A 24,332-nucleotide genomic window follows, 5' to 3' on the forward strand; every position below is an offset into this window, starting at 1 on the left:
GGCCAGCTCAAACATAGTAGTACCACATCGACCTCCTGTGTGGAACCCCTTCAGTGGCAGCAGCAGCAGCAACAGCAGCTCTCTCTAGGACTAGGTACCGCCCTGCTCTCATCGTACGCCACCCTCCAGGGCCTCGCCTCCCTGGCCTGGTCTTGAGGACGGCACATTACCACTAATCCGTCAAGTCCCATGTTCAGCATACACATGCTCCCTCTCGAGATCAACAGTAGAATTCTAAGGTGCCCCTGGATCCACCAGGGCCGCCTTGCAATGATAAATCCAGTGCTCAATCAACTATGTCCCATAGTCAATGTTGTCTCATAGACCTCTGCACGGAAGTCGTTCCTCCATTTAAGTAGCTAGATCAGAGCCGTAGCCTATAATCGGTAACTTGAACAGGTTTCTCCAAGGCAGGAAGCGACTCCCTCCTCCTCCTCCTCCCTCCCTGCCCCCTCCCTCTCATCCATCAGCTAGGGATTCCCTACTTGGATATTCCATTAGGCCAGCCCTTCTTCGTCACCGAGACCAATCCCTGCACCGGAATCTATTCATCTTTTGAAAGCCACTTCCCCCCGACGACCCTGCTCTCTGCTGCATAGGCCCCTGTCAAACTGAGCCATCTGCATAATCTTCTTAAGACTAGTGTTACAGCCACTTAGGAAACCCTCTGAATACGCCCTCTAACTCTGCTAATACTCTTGTTTACACTCTGTCAGGTTCCTGCCCCCCCCATAGTGAATCCGTTATAGAGCAGGAATACAATTTGGGAGTTAAGTGAGAGTCAAGTCAAATAGCAGATAATAAAATAGATACTGACGACTGGCAATATCATATAACTGGGGGTAGCAACACAGCCAGTTTACTACGATTGGCAGCCTGTTAGTTATAGAATTAAGATGATTAGATTTCAGTTCAACAAGGGGGATTTGGTTTCACCATAAACTCAATCATTTCAACCATAGGCCTACAGAACATTGATTTGTGCCTCACAATGTGTTTGCTGTGGATGTGATAAGCGGCCAGTAGGGGGTGCTCTTCTTACCTGACAGTCAATGAGCTGTTCCTCTGTGTCCATGTCGGTGTCGCTGGGATGCAGGACGGAGCGGAGTCTGCAGCGGGTGCTGAGCAGCCATTGGTCGAGCTCGTCAGCCTGGCTGTGGTAGTACTGTAGGGCCTGCTCCTGACGCTGCCCCTCCAGACGGTCACTCACACGCTCCTGGGTAGGGCACATGACATCATGACATCATGACATCATGACATCACTCTATTCGGTTGTTAAGTCTGACATCACGCATGACGTTTAGCAATTTCCAGGTCCAAATTTAAAAAATCCCCGCACCAGAGTACCAGTGTACTAAAGCGGTAGAATGACAGTTCAATCGTTTTTTTTTCGGATCTATTCATATTTTTCCCATAATTGTCAGCGTCGTCTTTGAGCCTCGGAAAAGCGCTATACAAATATAATGAATTATTATTATTACCGCGGCATTTCGAAGAGAGCGCCTCAGCCAACGTTGGACCCGGAATGGTGGACTGACGTCTCTGGACTGGAAGTAACGTGATGCCAGACTAACGACTGACTTGTGATTTCCAACGTACCGGTAGTTGAAACAACCTGGGAACTGCATGGCAGTGGAAGGACGAACGGTAGAGCAGGGGCGTGGCTGTCTTATGGTATGTGATGACTGGTGCTACGACTGGTGGATTGACGATTCACTTGCTTAGTCAAATGTATTGATTGTAAGTCGCTTTGGAATAAGGCGTCTGCTAAATGCCAAAAATGTAAATGTAAAAATGATGACTTAATAAACCACCCATGATTGTTTTTGCTTTGAAAATGTAACCATGTGACCATGTAACCGCAGGGTCCCCGGTTCGATTCCGGCCGGGGACATATCCTGCATGTCATCCCTCCTCTCTCTCTCACCCATCCTTCCTGTCTAAATCTCTACTATATCTGTCAATAAAAATGAAAAATGTGAGTGGGACTGCCCCACTCAGAAAAAAAAACTTTAAAAAAGAAACAAAAGAAATGTGTGTGAGTGTCCTAATAAAGCTTGATGAGCATGGGGTAAACAGGAGTGCTCCTGTTCTGTCAGGGAAGTACAAAAGAAACAACTAGAATCATTTCAGATTAGATCAGAGTACTGGGGGCATGACAGTACCTCCAGGAGATGTCGCTTCCCTGAGGCCTTCATGTGGATGGTGGCCATCCTGTTGGCCAGGACAGTGAGGGTGGACTGCATGGCTAGCTGGTCTGCTGTGTCTGAGTCCAGAGCATCCGAGACCAGTTCCTCTGTGAAGCTCATCTGCAGCCTGTCTATCTCGTGCTGCAGCCTCTGGATGTCCTTCATCATGGCCTGGTGGAAACAACAACAGTGTTAGACTGGGGAGGAGAAGTCCTTCATTCATCCATCCATTCATCTATCGGTGCATATCAAGGACTGTTTAAACATTTTGATATTGTCGTGGATTTAATTGTTTCTTAATAGATTGAGTAGAACTTATAAAGCACAAAGAGCTTAAATCAAGTGTCTCCAAAGAGGCCTTTTATTAAGCAAAGTTACATGAGCGCAGAGAGAAACGAGCAGACCAAGAAGCAAGAAGCAAAAGCCAAAAAGCCAAAAGCCCCCAACGATGGGTGGGACTCATATTTATAGAACTGTCCTTGGTCATGAGGTCACTATTCTTGGGAACCAATCATATTATACAAATCTGTGATTACACAACTTATGGGCCCTGTCCATAGTCAGAATTATTCACTAAGCCACAGATCTTCCTTGAGTAATAGATTCGCCAAACTGTAGAGAGACTTCAATTTCTCAGTATGACATGATATAAAACCACAACAATATCATAAAAGAGTAGAATAGATGAGTTTACAGCCTCTCTCTCACCCGCTGGGCTTCAATATGACTATCTGGGCTCATGTCGGCCTCCAGGGGCTCGTTCAGTTTGGCCTCGACGGACTCCATCTTGGAGGAGATGGACTGGAGAGAGCCCTGGTAGCGCTGCTGTTTCTCCAGGGCCTCGTACAGACTCCTCTGCTTCTCACTGATCTGTAGTGGAGGGTTAAGGCAGTAGTCTATGGTAGTTATGGTTATCACAAACTGTGTGTTTGGACCGTTGGATTTTTTCTTTTTTATGTGAAATGCTCAGATGAGAACAGTTTATTATTATATACAGGGTTCCGACAAGTTTCAACAAGTCAAATTTAAGACCTTTTTAGACCTTTTTTAGACCTCTTTGGATTGAATTTTAGACCTCTTCGCGACACCATATGATAGCTTTTTGTCATCCTGCCGTAGCTTCGTTCGCCAATAATTTCTCCCGGGGGCAGCAAATTGGCATTGTTTTGGTTCCAGCTTGATTCATTTCCACGTAAATAGATGTGGTCGAACTGATTTCCTTGCAGGACAAGCTAATCTCATTTTTTAGACCTAGCACCTACTTTTTTAGACCTAATAACTGAAACTTGAGACCTTTTTAGGCCTTATAAATCAGATTGCTGGATTTTAGACTTTAAGGCTTTTTAAGACGAGCGCGGGAACCCTGTATATATTATGCATTCACTACCGCAGTTCAGTAAAAGCAATCAGCCTCAAAAGTGTAGGTATATTGACCAGCACAGTGCCACTAACCACATTTTTCAGAGTGTCCCATGAGCGTTGAAGGTCGTCCAGGTTGGCCACAGACTCAAAGGTGGGATCATACAGCTCCTGAACGGGAGCTCTGGTCAGAGTCACTCTGCCCGTCTGGAAGAAGTCACAAGCAAGCAATGTTACTGTACAAGAGCAGGAGAACATGTGTAATAGAGGGGGTTATGTGGAGAGGTGCAGCAAGGCTTAACACTAGAACAGCCGTGCCTTTTTTACCTACTAAAAGAGCCAAATGGACCCCCTCTTTACAATGCTAAGCTGCTATTTACACACAACGACCACTAGTTGGCCGCTTGTAAATTAGCCTGCTTCCTACACAGAACAACTGCAAAACAGCTTTATACTAGCTTATCCTGGTGTGATTTTGAAAATGTAAGGATACTAGGGTGGTAGAACGCACATATCTAGGAAAAGTCATGAAAGGAGGGTCCTGAAATTTGATAGAGTGCAAAGATAGATTTTTTTTTTACTCACAGGGGTCACCGTGACCCCTCGCGGCTCTTCTAGTGTTAATCAGTGGTAGGATGACGAGACATATCTAGGAATTCTTTATCAATTATGACCATGAATTAGAAAGATGAGAGGATGCCAGTTTCCCTTAGTGATGTGCAGGTAGAGCAGAGAGAGAGCTCAGGGTGTCTTACCTTGTTAAGAGCAGCTTCAGCGATGGGAGACGGGGAGCGGCAGACAGGAGGAGAGGAGAGCTCACTGCCCGCGCCCTCCTCCCCCGACTCCTCAGTGACAGGAGACAGGAGGGTGTGACAGCGACCAGCTGTCATCTGACACCCCGCACATAAGAGAGAAGAGACACACACACAGCATCCCAATTAAGGAGAGAGATAACCACAAACAGCAGGAAATGCATTTACAGAATAAATGTGCTTACCGTAATTACAGGGTTCCTACAAGTTTCAACAAGTCAAATTTAAGACCTTTTTAGACCTTTTTTAGATCTCTTTGGATTGAATTGTAGACCTATTCGCGACACCATATGATAGCTTTTTGTCATCCTGCCGTAGCTTCGTTCGCCAATCATTTCTCCCGGGGGCAGCGAATTGGCATTTTTTTGGGTTCCAGCTTGATTCATCTCCACGTAAATACATGTGGTCGGACTGATTTCCTTGCAGGACAAGCTAATCTCGTTTTTTAGACCTAGCACCTCATTTTTTAGACCTAATATGAATGAATGAATGAATGAATGACGAGGCGGCGTACAGGGATGAGGTAGAGCAGCTGAGCAAGCTGTGCAAGGTTAACAACCTGCTGCTGAACCAGTCAAAGACCCAGGAAATCATCGTGGATTTCAGGAGGAAAAAATCTGAGGTCCAACCCCTGCTCATCGACGGAGAGAGCGTGGAGAGAGTCTCAACTAGGGCTGTTACGATTAGTCGACGTCATCGACGTCATCGACTACGTCAATACGTCGGTTTGCGTAATATGCGTCGGTTAGTCGTACATTTCCCCAAAAAATTTTTTTTTTTTTTTTTTAATAAGCAAAAAAAATAAGCGGAAATGAAATGGCCTATCACAGCAGTACGTCTACAATGAACGAGCACCTCAAGCGAAAGCATCCTGGAGCTCTTTGTGAAGACAGCCACAAGATAGCACCACCGTAAGTCACCATTGTATTTCTGTTCACTTTTCCGGCCGTGTATGAGTGAAAAATTGATAGCTACTAGCTAATGTTACACAAGCAATGTAGCTCACCACAGTTTGTATGTCTTGTCTTCTGGTGTTAGTAACGTTAGCTATGTAGCTGGCTAGCTACGGTAGCCTATTGTCATTGTGGTGCTCGCACCTACTGTATGTTATCTAGCTCGTAGCTAGCATCAATTTAGCTAATCATAACATAGCAGCGAGAGTAACGTTAGCTAGCTATGTAGCTACTAGCTAGCTATGTGTTGTGGTGATGGACAGACTTCTAAATGGCCATGTTGGCATTCAAGTTGGCTAAACATAGCAGTGAGGTGGAAATTAAGGGGCCTACACTTTTTTTTTCTTCTTTTCGAACAGTCAAAAAAAATATCGTTAAATTAGTCGTTAGACTAATCGAAAAAATAATCGCTAGATTAATCGTTAGAAAAATAGTCGTTTGGGACAGCCCTAGTCTCAACCCTCCGATTCCTGCGGGTGCACATACAGGATGACCTGTCCTGGAAGAACAACACAGCAGCCATCATCAAGAAGGCACAACAGCGGCTCTTCTTCCTGAGAGTCCTCAGGAAGGACCACAACAAGCAGGAGATACTGGTGGCCTTCTACCGCTGCGCAGTGGAGAGCATCCTCACCTACTGCATCTGCAACTGGTTCTCCAGCTGCACAGCCGCAGAGAGAAATGCGCTACAGAGAGTCGTGAGAACAGCCCAGAAGATCACCGGCGCCCCCCTCCCCTCTCTGGAAGAGCTGTACAACACACGCTGCCTCAGGAAGGCCTCCAAGATCTCCAGAGACCCATCCCACCCTGGGTACGAACACTTTGCCCGGCTGCCCTCGAACAGGCGGTACAGGACCATGGCCGCAAGGACAAACAGACTGAAGCTCAGCTTCTACCCCAGGGCCATCCAGGCCCTGAACACAGCAAAGACCTAGGTTCTGGGCCCTGGACAGTCTGGACGGATTGATGGCAGCTGCTGGATTGAAAAATCAGGTGTAGTGCTGAGGCACAAATGTGTACATTTCAAGCCTGCAAACTGCGACACTTTAAATGAATGTGCAATAACACTATGTGCAATATGACAACCCTAGGGTACATAAGGTTGCAGAGAAATAGGAAATGTTAGAATAGGTATAGCATAGCATAGAGTACAGAACAGTGTTTTATCTGTACAGTATAGTATAGTGGATAGTGTACATAGCCTTTATTTATGTAAACCAGCTCCTTTCCCTTCTTGTTTTTTTAGTTTTTTTTTCTTTCCTAGCACCAGGGGAGCCACCCCTCCCAAATTTCGTTGTTTGGTACCTGTACTATAGCAATGACAATAAAGACCATTCATTCATTCATTCATAATAACCAAAACTTAAGACCTTTTTAGGCCTTATAAATCAGATTGCTGGATTTTAGACTTTAACACTAGAACAGCCGTGAGGTGTTAAACAGCACCAGTGAGTACAAAAAAAATTCTACCTTTGCACTCGATCACATTTCAGGACCCTCCTTTCATGACTTTTCCTAGATATGTGCGTTCTACCACCCAGCATTTTTACATTTTCAAAATCGAGTTAGTATAAAGCGTTTTAGCAGTATTTCTGTGTGTGTCTGTGTACTTGTGGCTGCCATCTATTTCTCCAAGCCTGCAATTCTCTTTTATATCAGCAGAGGTAGCAAGGGGGCACACACTGTGCTCAAATTCAGGCTTCAGTGCTGAATGAGACACAGTGCATAAGACTGATATTTGTGTTTATATATAGGCTACAATAACAATCAAAATAAGATATGTATATGTGCAGACAGTTATGAAAATGATAAACTGTACAGTATGTCTCCCAATCAATGTTTGTTCAGACAATACAACCAAAGGCGTAAAAATACTGATGTTCTCATAATGTAATTATATATATAGCTAAATTAGACTGTAGACTGCTATGGAGGTATATTGAAACCAATATATAGATTATATATATAGATTATATATACAACCTGATTGGATTAAATAAGATTCTGTTGTGATTGTGTTGACATTGTTGTGATTGCAAAATAAATCTTGGTTATGTAATGTGTAAAGAACATGATGACACGAATGCCTATTATGATGATATGCAAAAGGGACAATCTGTCTATGAATCTTGGTTCAATCAAGGTTGTACATAGATATACGCAGATTCATATTTGGATAGTTGATTTTGGCACCATTGTATAGTAGCCAATTGCAGAGAGTATACATTATTTTGTTTGTTTACTGCACATTATAAATGAAATGATGTGTATTAATTATTTTTGTTGGTTTGAATCCTCACTGTGTTCATGTGTCTGCTGATGTTAGGGCCGGCGTGAAGTTCACGACAAATAAACAGACTGTGTGAAGCTCATAACTATGATAACACAATATTGCAATATTTATTACTATTCTTTTTTAATAATGATAATCAACTTTCATTCATTAGTAAAGCTCCCGCAGTCTCAATCAATCTCCTCTCCATATATAGCATTTAATCTGTTCCATAGTTCGTTCTCAGCTGACTCAAGCTTCATCAGATTGCTCTAATAATTTCCCCACTTCTCTGCTTATAGGAACTTTATGCATTTTAGAGAAACATGCAGAGCATGTATTTGACAAAGAAACGTGTAGGCTAAGAACTAGTTTCTAAAGTGAGTTACAATCACTTGATGGTTGATACACGGGGGAGGGTAATCTTATTGATCGTTTCCCATTAGCAAACAATAGCTGCCAATTCATGAGCGAGCCAAGCGGGTTTCAAAGCTGCCAAGCGGGTTTCAAAGCTGCCAAGCAGGTTTCAACGCTTACAAGCTTACAGCAGTCGATTGTCTGCTGATGTTACGGGCACGGCCGGCGTGAAGTTCACGACAAATAAACAGACGTTATCACTGTGAAGCTCATAACTATGATAACACAATATTGCAATATTTATTACTATTATTTTTGTATAATAATAATCAACCATCATTCGTTAGTAATGAAAACTCCCGCAGTTCCGATCAATCTCCTCTCCACTTTACACATTACATAACCAAGATCTCTTTTGACATCACAACAATGTCAACACAATCACAACAGAATCTTATTTTATCCAACCAGGTTTTATATTTTGATTATGACATCATGTCTTTCAACATTGTCACACTTTTCATTACACACATTAGCGGATTTATCATTCTGTACTCTTTCTCTCCTTTCTTTCATGTATTTTCTTTTCTTTTTCTCAATTAGTAGTCTCCTAATCTCGCTACAGTTTGAGCGAGACTGTAACTGTCATTGTTTGAATGAATGAATGAATGAATGGTCTTTATTTGTCATTGATATAGTACAGGTACCAAACAACGAAATTTGGGAGGGGGGGCTCCCCTGGTGCTAGGAAACTAGGTGCTAGGAACTGGTGCTATAACTGTGTTCATGTTATAATGTTTAGTGAACGAACAATTGTTGGGTGTTTGCCACAAATCGGAATTATCTTGCCGTGAAATGTACATCAAATAACATGATGTCGGCGATCTACTAGAACTGCGGGACGACTGCAATGTAGGCTACCATATATATCTGCCATATCATACCGTTTTATATTGAAAAATATGATGGTAAATAAATACATGTGGGACCGATGTATGATATGGCAGAGGTGTGGTGTGTATCAGTCTGTCTCGTTCCAGCGAGTCAACTCGTGTTGACTCAATAAGACATGCGCTTGATGGGGGGAGGGTTGATGGCTCTCGATCGTTTCCGATCAATGAACAAAGACATCGGGTTCCCCCGCAGTCACAGTGCTACATGAAAATATCTAGCCACACACCACATAGCATACCTCCGCCCTATATGTATTTATCATCATATTTCTCAATATAAAACGGAGGTACGATATATGGCAGATATATGTATGGTATATTATGGCAGTTTCTGGCGCCTGTCCCGTTCTGTTGTTCAAAGAATATAATATAAAACGCATCACTGCACTGCTGTCTGTCCTGTGTTGTTTTGTTTGCATTGCATTTTAGCACAGTGCGCCGATTAGATAGAAGATGTTCTACAGAGGGTGATGTAACCCCTCCCTCCCCTCCCTTCCCCCACCCCTCCCCTGCTGTTGTGTCTCGATACCTGGTCAACACAGCTTGGGATTCCAAGGAAATTACTTGGAACTATGTGTGAAAGGGACAACATTGCAATATATATTACAGTTATTTTTTAATAATGATAATCAACTTTCATTCGTTAGTAATGAAAACTCCCGCAGTCTCGTTACATACATGCATACGTTATTATATATATATAAATAAAGCCTTGAACTGGCCAAGCATAAAGGCTGAAGATGGAAAGTCACTACAGGCCTATGCACTGTATTTGAGAGGATGCAACAATGCCATGCAAGACTTGCACTATCTGGAAGAGCTTGATAGCCCATCAAACCTCAGGCTTATTGTTTCTAAGTTGCCCTACAAGTATAGGGATAAATGGAGGTCTATTGCCTGCAATATACTTGAGATTAGTCATGGCAGGGCTAAATTCAAAGATACAAAAATATATGTATAATATTGTATATAATGTTTTTTCTGTATATCACTGTAGACCACAGTCTCACTCACATATACACAACACAACACTGTTGTGTATAATACAGTTTTCTCAGTCGCTTTGGTGCATTTCTCACATCACTATTAACATTTGCACAACAGTTGTCAGTGTCATCAAAATGAAAAGTCCTGACACCATTGTTTATGAACAAGATAGTCAAATGGCTTTGTCATGTTTTCATTATGACAGTTCACTCTGTAAGTGTTTTCCAATGCAAAAAAATTAGATCTTGAAAGTGAAACCGCAGGGTGCGTTCGTAAATTCGCTATGAGAGCGCCGGAGCGCACACCGGGTTCAACGTCATAAAGGGACCAGGTAATTTGATTGGACAAGAGGCATTCCATGGGTGCTAACCAGATTTCCAGGGCGAATTTACGAACGCATGCTAGCGAATTCGACGACGAAAATCGTCAGAGGAGATATACGGGTTATTTTGATAAGCTGGACACATTTTGGGAATATATATTGGTACTTTCTCACCTGAAAACATATTAAAACTTCATAAAATGACATGGTAACACTTGTAAAGGCAAAATCACAGCATTTTTTTTTTGAAAAAAAATGGAGGATTCAAAACGCCTTCTGCTTGCCGGTGCGAAATGCATTCTGGGAAAAGGCGTCGGAGCCTGGCAGACGGCCTTGTGTGACATCGCCCTCCAGCGATCTTTGTGCGTCAGTACACTCTTCTCTATGTTAAACTATCATAGTGCTGAATCACACCTCATCGCGATTGAATAAGGTCGCGATCCGCCGCGGTCCTAGTGTTAAGGCTTTTTAAGATCAGCGCGGGAACCCTGTAATTAGGTCTAAAAGGGAAAATGGCCGTGGCTGACTCTCACCATGACCATGGAGGGTTGTCCCGAGGGTTGTTTGGAGAGGGGGTCTCTCTCCTGCCCCTCCAGCCCCTCAGACAGCCCCGCCTCCCCGTCGCTCACGGTCAGCAGCATGGTCGCGTGCTTGGCCTTCACCGCCAGCATCTTGCACTTGGAGTTCAGGGAGGCGATCTGCTCTTGGTAACCTTTGATCTTTTGGGCCAGCTCCTGTTCAAAACAATCCCCATGACAACCACTGTCAGTTAAAGCCATCAAGCCAAAGAACCACAGAGAATAATAATAATAATAATAATAATAATAATAATAATACATTTTGGACTGAGTGGGGGTGAACACATCTGTCTCTAGCTGGTGACTGGAACTGAGTTGAACCTAAGCTAGTGTGTTTATCGGTAGCTGTGTGGTAAATACTGTGTTTCCTTCTATCACCGAGACTACCAATGGCCCCTGGCCTGAGCTGGATTACTCTTCCTGATGCGACTGGTGGATTGATGATTCACTTGCTTAGTCAAATGTATCGATTGTAAATGGCTTTGGAAACAAGGCGTCTGCTAAATGCCAAAAATGAAAATGTAATGTAAATTAATAAGCAGGCTACCAATAGGAGAAGAGAGGATCCTAACGGCTGAAATGAAGGATACTCAAAATCAAAAGATATTATTAAACATATCGTGACGTTAGAATTATACGGTTCTATCTCCATTTTTGGTAAAAAAAAATGTTTTTTACATAATCTGATCCATTAGGTGTTTATTAATGCCTGTGTGGTGTTCTTTTTTATAATGTTGACATTTTTTTTTCTCATTATCTCATTATGTCTGAACTACCCTAAACGGAGATAGAACCTTATAATTCTAAGCTCACGATATTACCATTGATACCACCATTAATAGTACAGCTTGCGTAAACTATCTAAGACAGAACAATGTCAAACCAAACACGGTGTCCGGTACCTCGTGGTGGAGAATCTGGGCCTGCAGCTCCTGGATGTTGCTGGTGGGGATGGGACAGTCCTGGATCACATGGTGGGCGTCCTCGATTAACCCCTGCAGGTGCCTGACTTCCTGTTCGTACTGCTCATACTGGACCACGGCCTCCTGGGACAGGAAACACATGACATCAGCACTTCATCTTCTTTACAGGGGGTTGTACTATGCTGTCAGTGAAGGAGCACAAATAATAGGTGTGTGTGTGTGGTGTGTGTGTGTGTGTCTGTGTGCGTGTGTGTGTGTGCGTACGGGCGTGCATGTGTGTCTGTGTGTGTGTGTGCGTGTGCGTGTGTGTCTGTGTCTGTGTGTGTGTGTGTCTGTGCGCGTGTGTGTGTGTCTGCGTGCGTGCGTGCGCGTGTGTGTGCGCGTGTGCGTCCTGTTCTTGGAAAAGGGAGGTGCAATGTCGCCCCCTACCTGCAGGATGTTGCACTGCTGAATGGCGACGTGCTGCAGCTGACTGGCTTCCTGCTGCAGCCCCAGAGCGGTCCGACAGATGGCCAGGCCCGGCATCACCTCCTCCGGGACGCGCAGGCCCACCTGACACAGCTGCACCGCCTGCACCTGCTGCTTGAAGCACTCCATCTCCGACAACAGACGCTGCGAAACCCAACTCAACTTTAGTTACTACTCAAATGTAATGCAAGTAATTACGTTTTCAATGTAATGTATTTAATGTAATGCGCTGTTGCCACTGCTGAATTAATTCATGTATTCAATACATTTGAAGAGTGAAAAGGCGTTATCTATTCATCAGGGTTCCCACACCTTCTGAAACATCAAATTCAAGGACTTTCAAGACTCAATTCCCTTTAATTCAAGGACCCAACACGGCATAGTTTGAGACAGATCTAGATGAGAATTTATATAATAGGAACTATCCGCTCACAGACAACAATTAAAAAGAGAGGCTTGAATGTGTGAACACTAGATGGTCTCTTGCCTTCTCTAACACAGCACAGCAAAACAATATATTGTGAAATATGTGTAAAGTTACTGTGTTAACTTAAGTAATACAGAGACTTATCTACTATAATTACATACAATTATTTTAGAGAGAGTGAGAGAGGGGGGGGAATTCAAGCACTTTCAATGACCCAGTTTTCAAAAACTTTTAAGGCCTTGATTATTATTTTTTTAATTCACAAACTTTCAAGGATTTCAAGGACCCGTGGGAACCCTGATTCATGTATTCTCTGGTTGATGTTAAGCTATATTACCTGTCTCTGAGCCAGCTGCTCTCGGAGGCTCTGGCGGGCCAGCTCTGGGGAGGTCAGCGTGGACTGGACCTGCTCTAGAGCCACATGCAGGGCCTTCACCTCGTACTCCAGCTGCTCCATGCTCTGCAGAGAGGACACACACACACACACACACACACAGACACAGACACAGACACAGACACACAGACACACAGACACACAGACGACACAGACGACACAGGCGACAGACACACACACACACACACACACACACACACAGGTCAAACACATGGTTTTCTCAACAGATGAGGTTGAACAGATGATGGGTTCCTACAACTTTCACAAGTCAAATTTAAGACCTTTTTAGACCTTTTTTACCTCTTTGAATAGAATTTGAGACCTATTCGCGACACCGTATGATAGCGTTTTGTCATCCTGCCGTAGCTTTGTTCGCCAATCATTTCTCCTGGGGGCAGCGAATTGGCTTTTTTTTGGTTCCAGCTTGATTAATTTCCACGTAAATACATGTGGTCGGACTGACTTCCTTGCAGGACAAGCTAATCTCGTTTTTTTTTACCTAATAACTGAAACTTGGGACCTTTTTAGGCCTTGTAAATCGGATTGCTGGATTTGAGACTTAAAGGCTTTTTAAGACCAGCGCGGGAACCCTGTAGATACCGGCATTCATAAAGCTTGCTGAACCAAAGATGAACCAAATAACAATAAAGATAATATGGATACAAGCATTTTGAAATGCTCACTTAACGTAACGATGTAACGATGAATTGAAAATCAAGGACCCCAATTGAAATAAGCCAGTGGCTTTCTTGGGTTTTTATCCTTTTAGTTTGACCTTGTATGTAATATGTACTTTCATGTACCTACTTCTGCAAACCTTCTAATAAAGTTTTCAATCAATCAATCAAAGACACGGCAGGCAAAAACATAGTTTTTTTATGCACTGGACAATTTTGAGACTTGAAAAATGTTTACCCTATTCACCTGTCGTGTCTCGCCTTAAACAAGTGCATAGAACCACCACCACTATCCGTCATAGAAAGCATCCTAACATCTTCCATCACTGTCTGGTACGACTCTGCGTCTGCCCGATCCAAGGCCAAGCTACAAAGAGTCGTACGGACAGCTGAGCGGATCATCGGCTGCCCCCTGTCTCCCATCGCAGACCTCCATAGCTCCAGATCACTGAAGAGAGCACGCAAGATTGTGGCTGACCGACCCCTCTCATCCAGCTCACAGCTTGTTTGCATTACTCCCTTCTGAAGAGCGGTACAGGGCCACCAGGACAAAAACATCACGCCACTTGAACAGTTTCTTCCCCAAAGCCATAGCCCTTCTCAATAACTGCTGATCATTGCACCTTGCACTTTACATGTTCTTGCACTTAGTTGTACAGTATATTTATTCATAATATTCACTCATATTGACACTGTATATTTTGTCTTGAGTATTGTCGTGTTGTCGTCTTGTTGTTGTATGTACTGTAGCTTGTTTAGTATGGTAGAATACCAAATCATGTTCCTAGTGCACTGCACATGGCGAATAAAGTTGAATTGTTTGATGATATTGAACCAGCCAGAGTATGGTTGTTATGTGGGTCAGTACGGTACCTTGGCTGCGTCCTGCAGGCTCTGTAGTCGTGTCCGGATGCTCTGCTGGAGCTCCTCAGTGTGCCGGCTGAGTTCACACACCTGCTGGCTCATGGCCTCCACCTGTAGAACCTCAGACAGCAGCTCCACCTTCTCCCCCATGGCCTCCAGGTCCCCATGGAGCTCCCGGGACTCACGCAGCACAGACTGAACACGGGAGGAGAGAACACAACCAATGGGATAATAGTAAACAGGCACATTGTGTCATTTAAAACCAGCGCCTCTTCTTCCCCTCAGCTGTCAGACTTTTGACTCTAAACTCTACACACCGTCTCACTGACCACACAGTTACAGTTGTGTTCTGTGTAGATCATGCTGTACATAGCCCATCCCTGTGTATCATAGCCCACAGCCTGTATTTTTGTATACCGTACTTGGAATGGAATGGAATGGACTTTATTTGTCATTGCTACAGTACAGGTACCAAACAACGAAATTTAGGAGGGGTGGCTCCCCTGGTGTTAGGAAAGGGGGAAAAAAAAAAAAACACATTTTAGAAAAAGCATAGATGCATAAAATCACAAGAAGGTAAGGAGCTGGTTTACATCAATAAAGGCTATGTACACAATCCACTGTACTATACTGCACAGATAGTCAACTAGGGTTGTCATATTGCACAAAGAGTATTTTTTCACATTATTTTAAAGTGTCACAGTTTGCAGGCTTGAAAATGTACATGTTTGTGCCTCAGCACTAGCTGCCATACAATCCGTCCGGACTGTCCTGGGCCCAGAACTTAGGCCTTTTCTGTGTTCAGGGCCTTGACGGCCCTGTGGTAGAAGCAGTCCTTCAGTCTGTTTGTCTTAGCGGCCGGGGTCCTGTTCCTCCTGTTCGAGGGCAGCTTGACAAAGTGTACGTGCCCAGGGTGGGTCGGGTCCCTGGAGATCTTGGAGGCCCTCCTGAGACAGCGTGTGTTGTACAGCTCCTCCAGAGAGGGGAGGGGGGCGCCGGTGATCTTCTGTGCTGTTCTCACGACTCTCTGTAGCGCGTTTCTCTCCGCTGTTGTGCAGCTGTGGAACCAGTTGGAGATGCCGAAGGTGAGGATGCTCTCCACTGCGCCGTGGTAGAAGGCCACCAGTATCTCCTGCTTGTTGTGTTGTTTCCTGAGGCATCTCAGGGTGTATAGCCGCTGTTGTGCCCTCTTGATGGTGCCTTTTGTGTTGTCCTTCCAGGCCAGGTCATCCCGCATGTTGTGTCCCAGGAATCGGAGGGTTGAGACTCTCTCCACGCTCTCTCCGTCGATGAGCAGGGGCTGGATCTCTGACTTTTTCCTCCTGAAGTCTACGATGAATTCCTGGGTCTTTGACTTGTTCAGCAGCAGGTTGTTAACCTTGCACAGCTTGCTCAGTTGCTCTACCTCATCCCTGTACGCCGCCTCGTCCCCCCCCGAGATACATCCCACCACGGTGGTGTCGTCTGCAAACTTTACGATGTAGTTGCTGGGGTGGACGGGGGTGAAGTCGTGGGTGTAGAGGTTGTAGAGGATGGGGCTTAGCACGCAGCCCTGGGGTGACCCAGTGCTGAGGCTGAGGGCTGTGGAGGTGTGGGGGCCCACCCGCACCCTCTGGGGGCGGTCGGTCAGGAAGTCCTTGATCCACGCACATATAGAGTGTGATAGACCCAGGTCTAGTAGTTTGGTCACTAGCCTGTCTGGAAGGATGGTGTTGAAGGCGGAGCTGAAGTCCACGAAGAGCAGTCTCGCGTAGCTGTTTCCCCTCTCCAGGTGGGATAGAGTGGCGTGGAGAGTCGTCGCTATGGCGTCCTCTGTGGACCTGTGGGCTCTGTAGGCGAACTGGTATGGATCCAGGTTGGGCGGGAGGCGTGTGAGTATGTGGGCCCGGACTAGTTTCTCGAAGCACTTCATGATGATTGGTGTGAGTGCCACCGGGCGGTAGTCGTTTAGGCAGCTCACCGTACTTCACTATATACAACATATTTATCATATATGTATCATATGTATCATAGCCTGTACAATTGCACATTGTATATAATCTCAATTTATATATACCACTGCACATATACATCCAGTCACCATTGTATGACATTGTATGACATTGCACATCACGCTACCATTTGCACTTTACTGTATAGATTGCTGTAAATACTGCTGTAAATACTGCTACTTATCACTGCAATATATGCAATATATTTGTTGCACTTCTGGCTAGACTCACAATCATTTCGTTGCATTTTCTTGTACTGTACTATGTAATGACAATAGTGAATCTAATCTAATCTAATCTAATCTAACCTAATCTAATCTAATCTAATCTAACCTAACCTAATCTAATCTAATCTAATCTAACCTAACCTAACCTAATCTAATCTAATCTAATCTAACCTAACCTAACCTAACCTAACCTAACCTAACCTAACCTAACCTAACCTAACCTAACCTAACCTAACCTAACCTAACCTAACCTAACCTAACCTAATCTAATCTAATCTCTAAATGTGCCAACCCACCTGGTACATCTTTATCTGCTCCTGCAGGTGAGCCGAGGAGTTCCAGATGATGTTTGATCTCACGAGGCCCTTGGCTTTCTCTGTCCACCTCACGATGAACTCCAGCATCTCGTTATACTCGTCTAGATGGGCCCCCGCCTGGACAGCAGAGATTAAAGAGACACAGTGGAATGATGAGGCCAACAGCAAAGATAACGCAGCTTTTTTATGGATTGGAATTTCGTGATGTTAGAATTATATGGATCTCCATTTTTGTCAATTTCTTTTTAAATGTTTACATTTTTGAGTTAGTAATTCATAAAATACAAAGGTTCTATCTCACAAAACATAATGGAATGTAAAAACTTTGACACTCAATATCTCTGAAGTACCCTAAACGGAGATAGAACCTTATCATTCTAAGCTCACGATGTTACAATTTCTTTAGCTGTGTAGTTTTATTGAGTTAATACCGACGTCTGGTATACATTTCATGTGAAGAGCTGCAATGGAAATATTATGTATAAAATAAAAGAATTGTTGAGGTGTTGAATAAATATTTCCCCCACAGTACGGGTATTTGGACATAAACATTTTTTTTCAAATGAAATACACAAAGACCACATAGAAAACTATAGAATATCTGTCTGGGGGGCTGCACAGTCATTCATGTGAACTCTTCTGTGTAAGGGCTGGACTGCACTTATATAGCGCCTTTTTTGCTGCCCCAAAGCTGCTCCAAAGCGCTTTACAACGGCCTCTCATTCACCCATTCACACACACATTCACACACCAATGGCGGCAATAATAACTAGTGTAATAACTACAAGGCTAACTACAAGGCTTCCAACAACAACATAAGGTCTTTCCTTCTGTCATGTCTGCTATACATAGCTTCTGACCTTCTTCAGCCAGATGGTCCTACACTCCGCCAGGCGGGCGGTGTGGTGGTGGATCTCTCCTAGCTTGGCGATGGCGTCACTCAGCTGCTTGGCTAGGATCGGGTTTCTTCTGCCAAACTCTTGTACAGCAGCATCCAGCTCTGAGAGAGTCCGAGCACAGCTCTCCAAGTCATCACACAGTCCCTGTGGAGGGAAACAATCAGTTAATGTCCTGACCTGACCGAGGAAATTCAACGCGTACTAATTTCAGCATTGAGAGGAGAAAAAAAACAATGAGAGGCATTATGCATGAGGAAAAAAAAGTATTTCTTCATCTCCTTCTCACCTTGGTTTCATCTTTTGCATGTTCAACATCAGTGGCTTTTTCCTTGAGTTTTGTGGAAATGGTCTTCAGTTTCTCAGACACGTCGTGGATCCTGGAGCTGAAGTCCTCCTTGATGTCTCTAGTCTTCTGAATTTCTCTCTCTTTGGATAGAACCTTGAACATTCACAAGAGAAGGTTAAAGGTTATTATGGTCGGTGCCTCTCCAGAGCAGGAAGGATTCTTAAAGACCACCTCCACCCTGGTCACCACCTGTTCAGCCTGATGCGCTCTGGAATGAGGTATAGGAGCATAAAGGCTGGAACAAACAGGCTGTCCAACAGTTTCTACCCATGGACCATCAGAACACTGAACAATAGACATAAGACATGTTCATAAATGTTTATCTTCAGGGGAAAAAGTGCAATAGAAATGTGCAATAACCCTATTCTAAGTGCCTATTTATACATTTATATATTTTTACAGTATTATTATAGTATTATAACGCCACTGACCTCATGTCTTTTAGCTTGCTTTTATAGTTGTTTTTATTTTCTTAAGATTGTTGTCTTTATTTGCACTTGACACCACGGACCTCATTGTCTCTTAGCTTGTTTTATAGCATTTTCGCTTTTTAATTGTCTAGTGTGTAATATTTGTGATATGTTATATGTGTATATGTTTGTGAATATGTGAATATGTTTTCTGTTTTTGCACCTGCAGAAGAACCACTACAATTTCATTGTATAGGCAACTGTACAACGACAATAAAGTCTATTCTTCTTCTTCTTCTTCTTTTATTTTTTTCTGAGGCAGTCCCATTCATATTTCTCATTAGAGATAGTGAAGATAAACAGGAAAGTAAGGAGATGGCTCTACAAGTGTTAACATGTCATTTTATGTTTTAATATGTTTTCATGTTTTCAGAAAGTAACCGAGAAAGTAACCATATATATTCCCAAAATATGTCCAGTTTAGCAAAAAAAACTAAAGTTTATATATCTGATCGGAGTACCTGATCCTCAATGGCGCCAAGTGCAAGGGACACCTCGGCCAGCTGCATGGATATCTCGGAGGGCAGGATGGTGTACAAGTCCAGGTATTTGCTCTGCTGCTGCTCTGCAATCTTATCCACATTCTGACGATAGGAGATCACATCGCTGTGTACAACCTACACAAGAAACAAGCCAGTCACATAACCAGGTTTTCAACTCAATTCAATTCAATTCAACTTTATTCGCCATGTGCAGTGTACTAGGAACATGACTTGGTATTCTCCATGCTGAACAAGCTACAGTACATACAACAGCAAGACGACAATACAACAATACTCAAGACAAAATATACAGTACCAATATGAGTGAATAAATATACTGTACAACATGTAAAGTGCAAGGTGCAATGATCAGGAGTTATTGAGGAGGGCTAATGGCTTTGGGGAAGTAACTGTTGTGATGGTGTGATGTTTTTTGACCTGGTGGCCCTGTACCGCTGTCCAGAAGGGAGTCATTCAAACATAGTGCAACTGCTCCATAGTGTTTGACATAACAGCTAAGAGTGTTAATGACCAACATGTACAACATGTAGAAGAGGGCTGTGCACGTACCTCCAGCTCCTGCAGAAGAGCATCAATATCTGCGGTGGGGTTAAGCAGCAGCTCTCTGGTCTGCTGGATCCAGGCCTTCACCACACTCAGGTCCTTCTCTACCTCCTCTCTGTCCCTCAGCTCCTGCTCTGCCTGAGAACGCCTCGTCCTAGCCTGCTGCAGGAGGCTGCCATGGAGAAAAACAAAATCCCTCTACTCAGTATACTGTTTTCTGTATAATTGACAGATCTAAATGGACTGCACTTATATAGCGCCTTTATCCAAAGCACTTTACAACGGCCTCTCATTCACCCGTTCGCACAGACATTCACACACCAATGGCGGCAAGCTACCATGCAAGGCGCCGGCCCCGCTCACTGGGAGCAATTTGGGGTTCAGTGTCTTGCCCAAGGACACTTCCACATGTGGCCAGCCGAGGCTCGAACCGCCGATCTGCCGACCTTGTGATCATTAGACGGCGGCTCTACCTCCTGCGCCACACCCGCCCCATGATCTGATCCCTGAGTCATCAATCCATTCATAAAACATTAATGCAACAACAACAAAACAAAATGCTACAATTGATATACTTGTTCTGTAACTGTACCTTTCCAGCTGGTCTTGGACAGCTCTGATCTCCTGCAGGCTGGGCAGCTCGTCCTGGTCGCTGGTGGGCGAGGGTGACGGCACCTCCATGTCGTGCAGGAGGCTGAGGGCGTACTGGCGCAGCAGGGTGAGGGAGGACAGCTCCCGCTCCACGTCCTGGCCGAGCAGCTCCTGCTGGTCCAGCACAGACTGCAGGGTGGCCTTGGAGGCCTTCTCCACAGCACAGTCAGGGACGCGACTGTGCAGCTCTTCTGAAACGGCCTTCAGCTTCGCCATCTGAAACAAGCGTAAAAACAGGAAACTGTCAAAAACTGTAATGTGTAATGCATCTACACAGCACACAGTTAAAGTCTGGGTATAAGTGGTGGAGAGCGCAGTACAGTATGTTAAGGAAGCAATTTACCATGAGAGGAAGGGGGTTGTGGACTCATTTACCACTGGTACAGGGTTGTGTACAGAAAACCCTGTACAGTGGTAAATGAATGAATGATGAATGGTCTTTATTGTCATTGCTACAGTACAGGTACCAAACAACGAAATTTAGGAGGGGTGGCTCCCCTGGTGTTAGGAAAGAAAAAAAAACACTTTAAAAAAAATAATAAAAAAAAATGAGTCCACAACCCCCGCCCTCCAATGGTAAATTGCTTTTCTACAACAGCCACCACATCATATAAAACATAAATACACAGTTGTAACATTAAACTCATTTATTTACAATCATTAATCGTTTCAGAATACATATATCCTTCCGCAAACAGAATATAGTCCCATAAATAAGATCAACCATTGCATTGGAGGTCAGCACAGGTGTTCTTAATCAGATTGATTGGGAGGCGCATTGATACTGAGGCCCTGTCCACACCTATACGTTTTTTTGATAAACGTTTTTCGTATATAAAAATATGACCGTCCACACCAGCATGTTTAAACGCAATATAAACGCTGTCATTGAGCATTCCACACCAGTAGTCGGCGATATAATATTATCCCCATAGCCCCGCTGGCCAATCAGACGCCTCTGTCTCTCAATGTTCTCGATCATTAACTGTGCATGTATCTGTAAACAGGTTAAAAGTCCAGTTAACAGTGAAAGAACTAGAAGCACTTTGTTCACATCCATTTTCCTCGCTTGTGTAGCCTCGAACACCGTTGCCTGTTGTAAACAAAGTGCAAAACTGGTGCCAGGATATGACGTTGGAGGGAACAGCAAACAGCTGCAGTGCGCATGATCATAGAAATCTACGTGCATGATGACGTGACGAATACAAAAAGCTCCGTCTATCTCGTCCACACGTCAAAAATATACGGCGAATATACAGTGTTTTTAAACATCTTCACTCTGGCAGGCGTTTTTAAACATCTTCGTTTTCAGGGGGCAAAAACTCGTTTGCGTCTGGACGAACCCCCCAAAACGAATATAAAAATCCACGTTTATCAAAAAAACGTATAGGTGTGGACAGGGCCTGAGAATGCAGTCTGAACTGTGGGTTGGTTGTTGAGATATTTACCACTGTTGCTAGCCAATCAGAATCCAGTATCCAAACATGCTGTTGTTGTAGAATCGGATATAGACTACTACTGCACTGTACCTTCTCTCTGAAGTTCCTCCACTCCTTTGCCGTGTCCTCCAGGACTCTCTCCTGTCCTCGTGCCACGCTGCGTAGCCGCGTCCACCGCTGCCACACGGTGGTCATAGAGCGGCTGATCGTCGCCTTGCTAGCGTCACTGCCTACCAGCTCCAGCTGGGCCGCCTGCTCCTCCAGCCCGGTCAGCTTCTCCTGGAAGCCATTCACCATCGACACGAGGGACTGCCAGAAAGAGACAGAAAGAGAGGGTTGAATACACAGACACGGTTGGGGTCATTGTCAGTTTCTAGATCATTGAGGGTATTCATAAATTGTGACGTTAGAATTATAAGCTTCTATCTCCATTTTTGTCAGAATTTCGTTTTTTTACATAATCTGATCCATTAGGTGCTTATTAATGCCTGTGTGGTGTTATTTTTTAAATGTTGACATTTTTGAGTTAGTAATTAATAAAATACAAAGGTTCCATCTCACAAAACATAATGGAATGTAAAAACGTTGACGCTCAATATCTCTGAACTACCCGAAATGGAGATAGAACCTTATAATTCTAAGCTCACGAAATGTTTGTACTTTGGGCTTCTTCTCCACAAAATGGACGTTTAAGTCAAAAAAGGAGAAAAATACATATCACTTTCCTTCTTTTTCAAAGCATTTTATATAGTAAGTGTAGGAGCCATGAATATGATTTGTGGGGTATTTAGTACAAAAAGCGAATGGGTTTATTGTGAGCTTATTTGATTGTTTGTTTATTGTTTTGATCACGTTATTTTCTTCCTTCTGGAAGTCACATGATTATGGGCAGGGATAGCTTGAGGTCAATTTAAGCATCTGTTCACCTGTATGGCGGGAGTGGAGAGAGAGGGGAGACAGGGTCGCTGTATTTTTTGTTGACCGCATATTATTTATGATTTGTTTGTTATTCTTTGTGTTGGTCGCTTATGGATTTCTGTACGTCACCGAGTTTGATTGTTTTTTATTCAATAAATGCTTTAAACGTACCTTTTATCTCAAGCGAATTGTTTTTAGCGCGTCATACAATTTCAACCCAGGATTTTTGGCTCGATCTAGTCGCCACAGTAAGCTTGATTCCTTGACATTTTCCTGTGTCCTTCCTTCATTTACCCGATGAGTCCTGAGCTTCTCCTCGGCCTCCAGGTTGGTGGCGGCCTTGGCGGTGGAGAACTCAGTCAGCTTCTTCTCTGCCTCGTTCATCAGCTCGATGACCGTCTGCCTCGCCTCCTGGTATGACTTCCACTGGGCCACACAGCTGAGAAGAAAAAAAGTTGTTGGAACATGTGTTGGACAGACAAAAATAGGACTAAATGCTACAGAATAACAACATATTAGCAGTGCTAGTCTGGGGGTATACTAACACTATTGATTTGAAATAAACCATTTTTGTACTGCGGCAGTTCGTGACGTTAGAATTATAAGGTTCTATCTCCATTTTTGTCAAAATTGATTGTTTTCCATAATCTGATCCATTAGGTGTTTATTAATGACTGTGTGGTGTTGTTTTTTAAATGTTGACATTTTTTTTGTTAGTAATTAATAAAATACAACGGTTCCATCTCACAAAACATAATGGAATGTAAAAACATTGACGCTCAATATCTCTAAACTACCCTAAACGGAGATAGAACCTTATAATTCTAAGCTCACGAGTTATCCTCTGTGCTCTACAGTACCTGTGCAGAACATCATGGTGGCATTGCAGTTGGTCTCGGACCTCCACGCCCCTCTGCTGTGCAGACTCCACACTCAGCCTGAGCTGCTCCTTGGCGGTGGGGTTGACCAGGTTCTCCAGCTGGGGGGGCAGAGCCTCCAGCTCCTGCAGGTGGTTCAGGAACTCCTGCTCAGTGGCCATGATGTCCTCCTGCTGCCGCAGACACTCCTCGTAGTTCTCCACGTCCACGCCCAGGCTGGCCTGCTGCAGGAAGGCCACCGCGTCCTCCAGCCACTCGCAGGCCGACTGCATCCTGAAGTGGTACTTCTGACACAACGTCAAGGCCTGCTCCAGTGTGATCTGGAAAAAAGATGAAAAGAGAAAAGATTTTAGAATTCAGGTAGACAAATTCTATTGGATCTGGACGAAATGGACAGGATATGTTAAACCTGTACGGTCAGATTTCTGTTGAACTGTTAAAAGAACATGAGAGGGTGATGTAATTTTGTTTATTTTCTCTATTTTCTAATCATTTTCTATTCTAATCTGTAAGATGAAAGCTCCCCAAGTTCACTCGCTATTTCTTTTTCATTGTTTTTGTTTTGTTTTGTCTTTACTTTACTTAATATAAAAAAGGAAAAAAAGGCTTTGGTCA

General features: G+C 43.8%; 1 protein-coding gene across 1 annotated transcript in view; it reads right to left on the bottom strand.

The window, feature by feature from the left end:
* Positions 1 to 24,332, bottom strand: part of syne1b (spectrin repeat containing, nuclear envelope 1b) — a gene marked incomplete at both ends in the record, with an annotated part of 140,201 nt that overhangs the window by 38,525 nt on the left and 77,344 nt on the right. Inside the window, 19 exons of the mRNA XM_080550517.1 lie at positions 1,043 to 1,216; positions 2,166 to 2,360; positions 2,898 to 3,059; positions 3,642 to 3,755; positions 4,304 to 4,438; positions 10,738 to 10,938; positions 11,685 to 11,828; positions 12,135 to 12,317; positions 12,938 to 13,060; positions 14,545 to 14,730; positions 17,050 to 17,187; positions 17,931 to 18,113; positions 18,256 to 18,408; positions 19,247 to 19,402; positions 19,838 to 20,003; positions 20,424 to 20,698; positions 22,012 to 22,230; positions 23,134 to 23,278; positions 23,700 to 24,037. Of these exons, the coding sequence (XP_080406643.1) occupies positions 1,043 to 1,216; positions 2,166 to 2,360; positions 2,898 to 3,059; positions 3,642 to 3,755; positions 4,304 to 4,438; positions 10,738 to 10,938; positions 11,685 to 11,828; positions 12,135 to 12,317; positions 12,938 to 13,060; positions 14,545 to 14,730; positions 17,050 to 17,187; positions 17,931 to 18,113; positions 18,256 to 18,408; positions 19,247 to 19,402; positions 19,838 to 20,003; positions 20,424 to 20,698; positions 22,012 to 22,230; positions 23,134 to 23,278; positions 23,700 to 24,037 (3,390 nt within the window). The remainder of the gene's footprint in view (positions 1 to 1,042; positions 1,217 to 2,165; positions 2,361 to 2,897; positions 3,060 to 3,641; positions 3,756 to 4,303; positions 4,439 to 10,737; positions 10,939 to 11,684; positions 11,829 to 12,134; positions 12,318 to 12,937; positions 13,061 to 14,544; positions 14,731 to 17,049; positions 17,188 to 17,930; positions 18,114 to 18,255; positions 18,409 to 19,246; positions 19,403 to 19,837; positions 20,004 to 20,423; positions 20,699 to 22,011; positions 22,231 to 23,133; positions 23,279 to 23,699; positions 24,038 to 24,332) is intronic.

This window comes from Nansenia antarctica, assembly GCF_963989245.1.
Source record: "Nansenia antarctica genome assembly, chromosome: 1".
NCBI lineage: Eukaryota > Metazoa > Chordata > Actinopteri > Argentiniformes > Microstomatidae > Nansenia > Nansenia antarctica.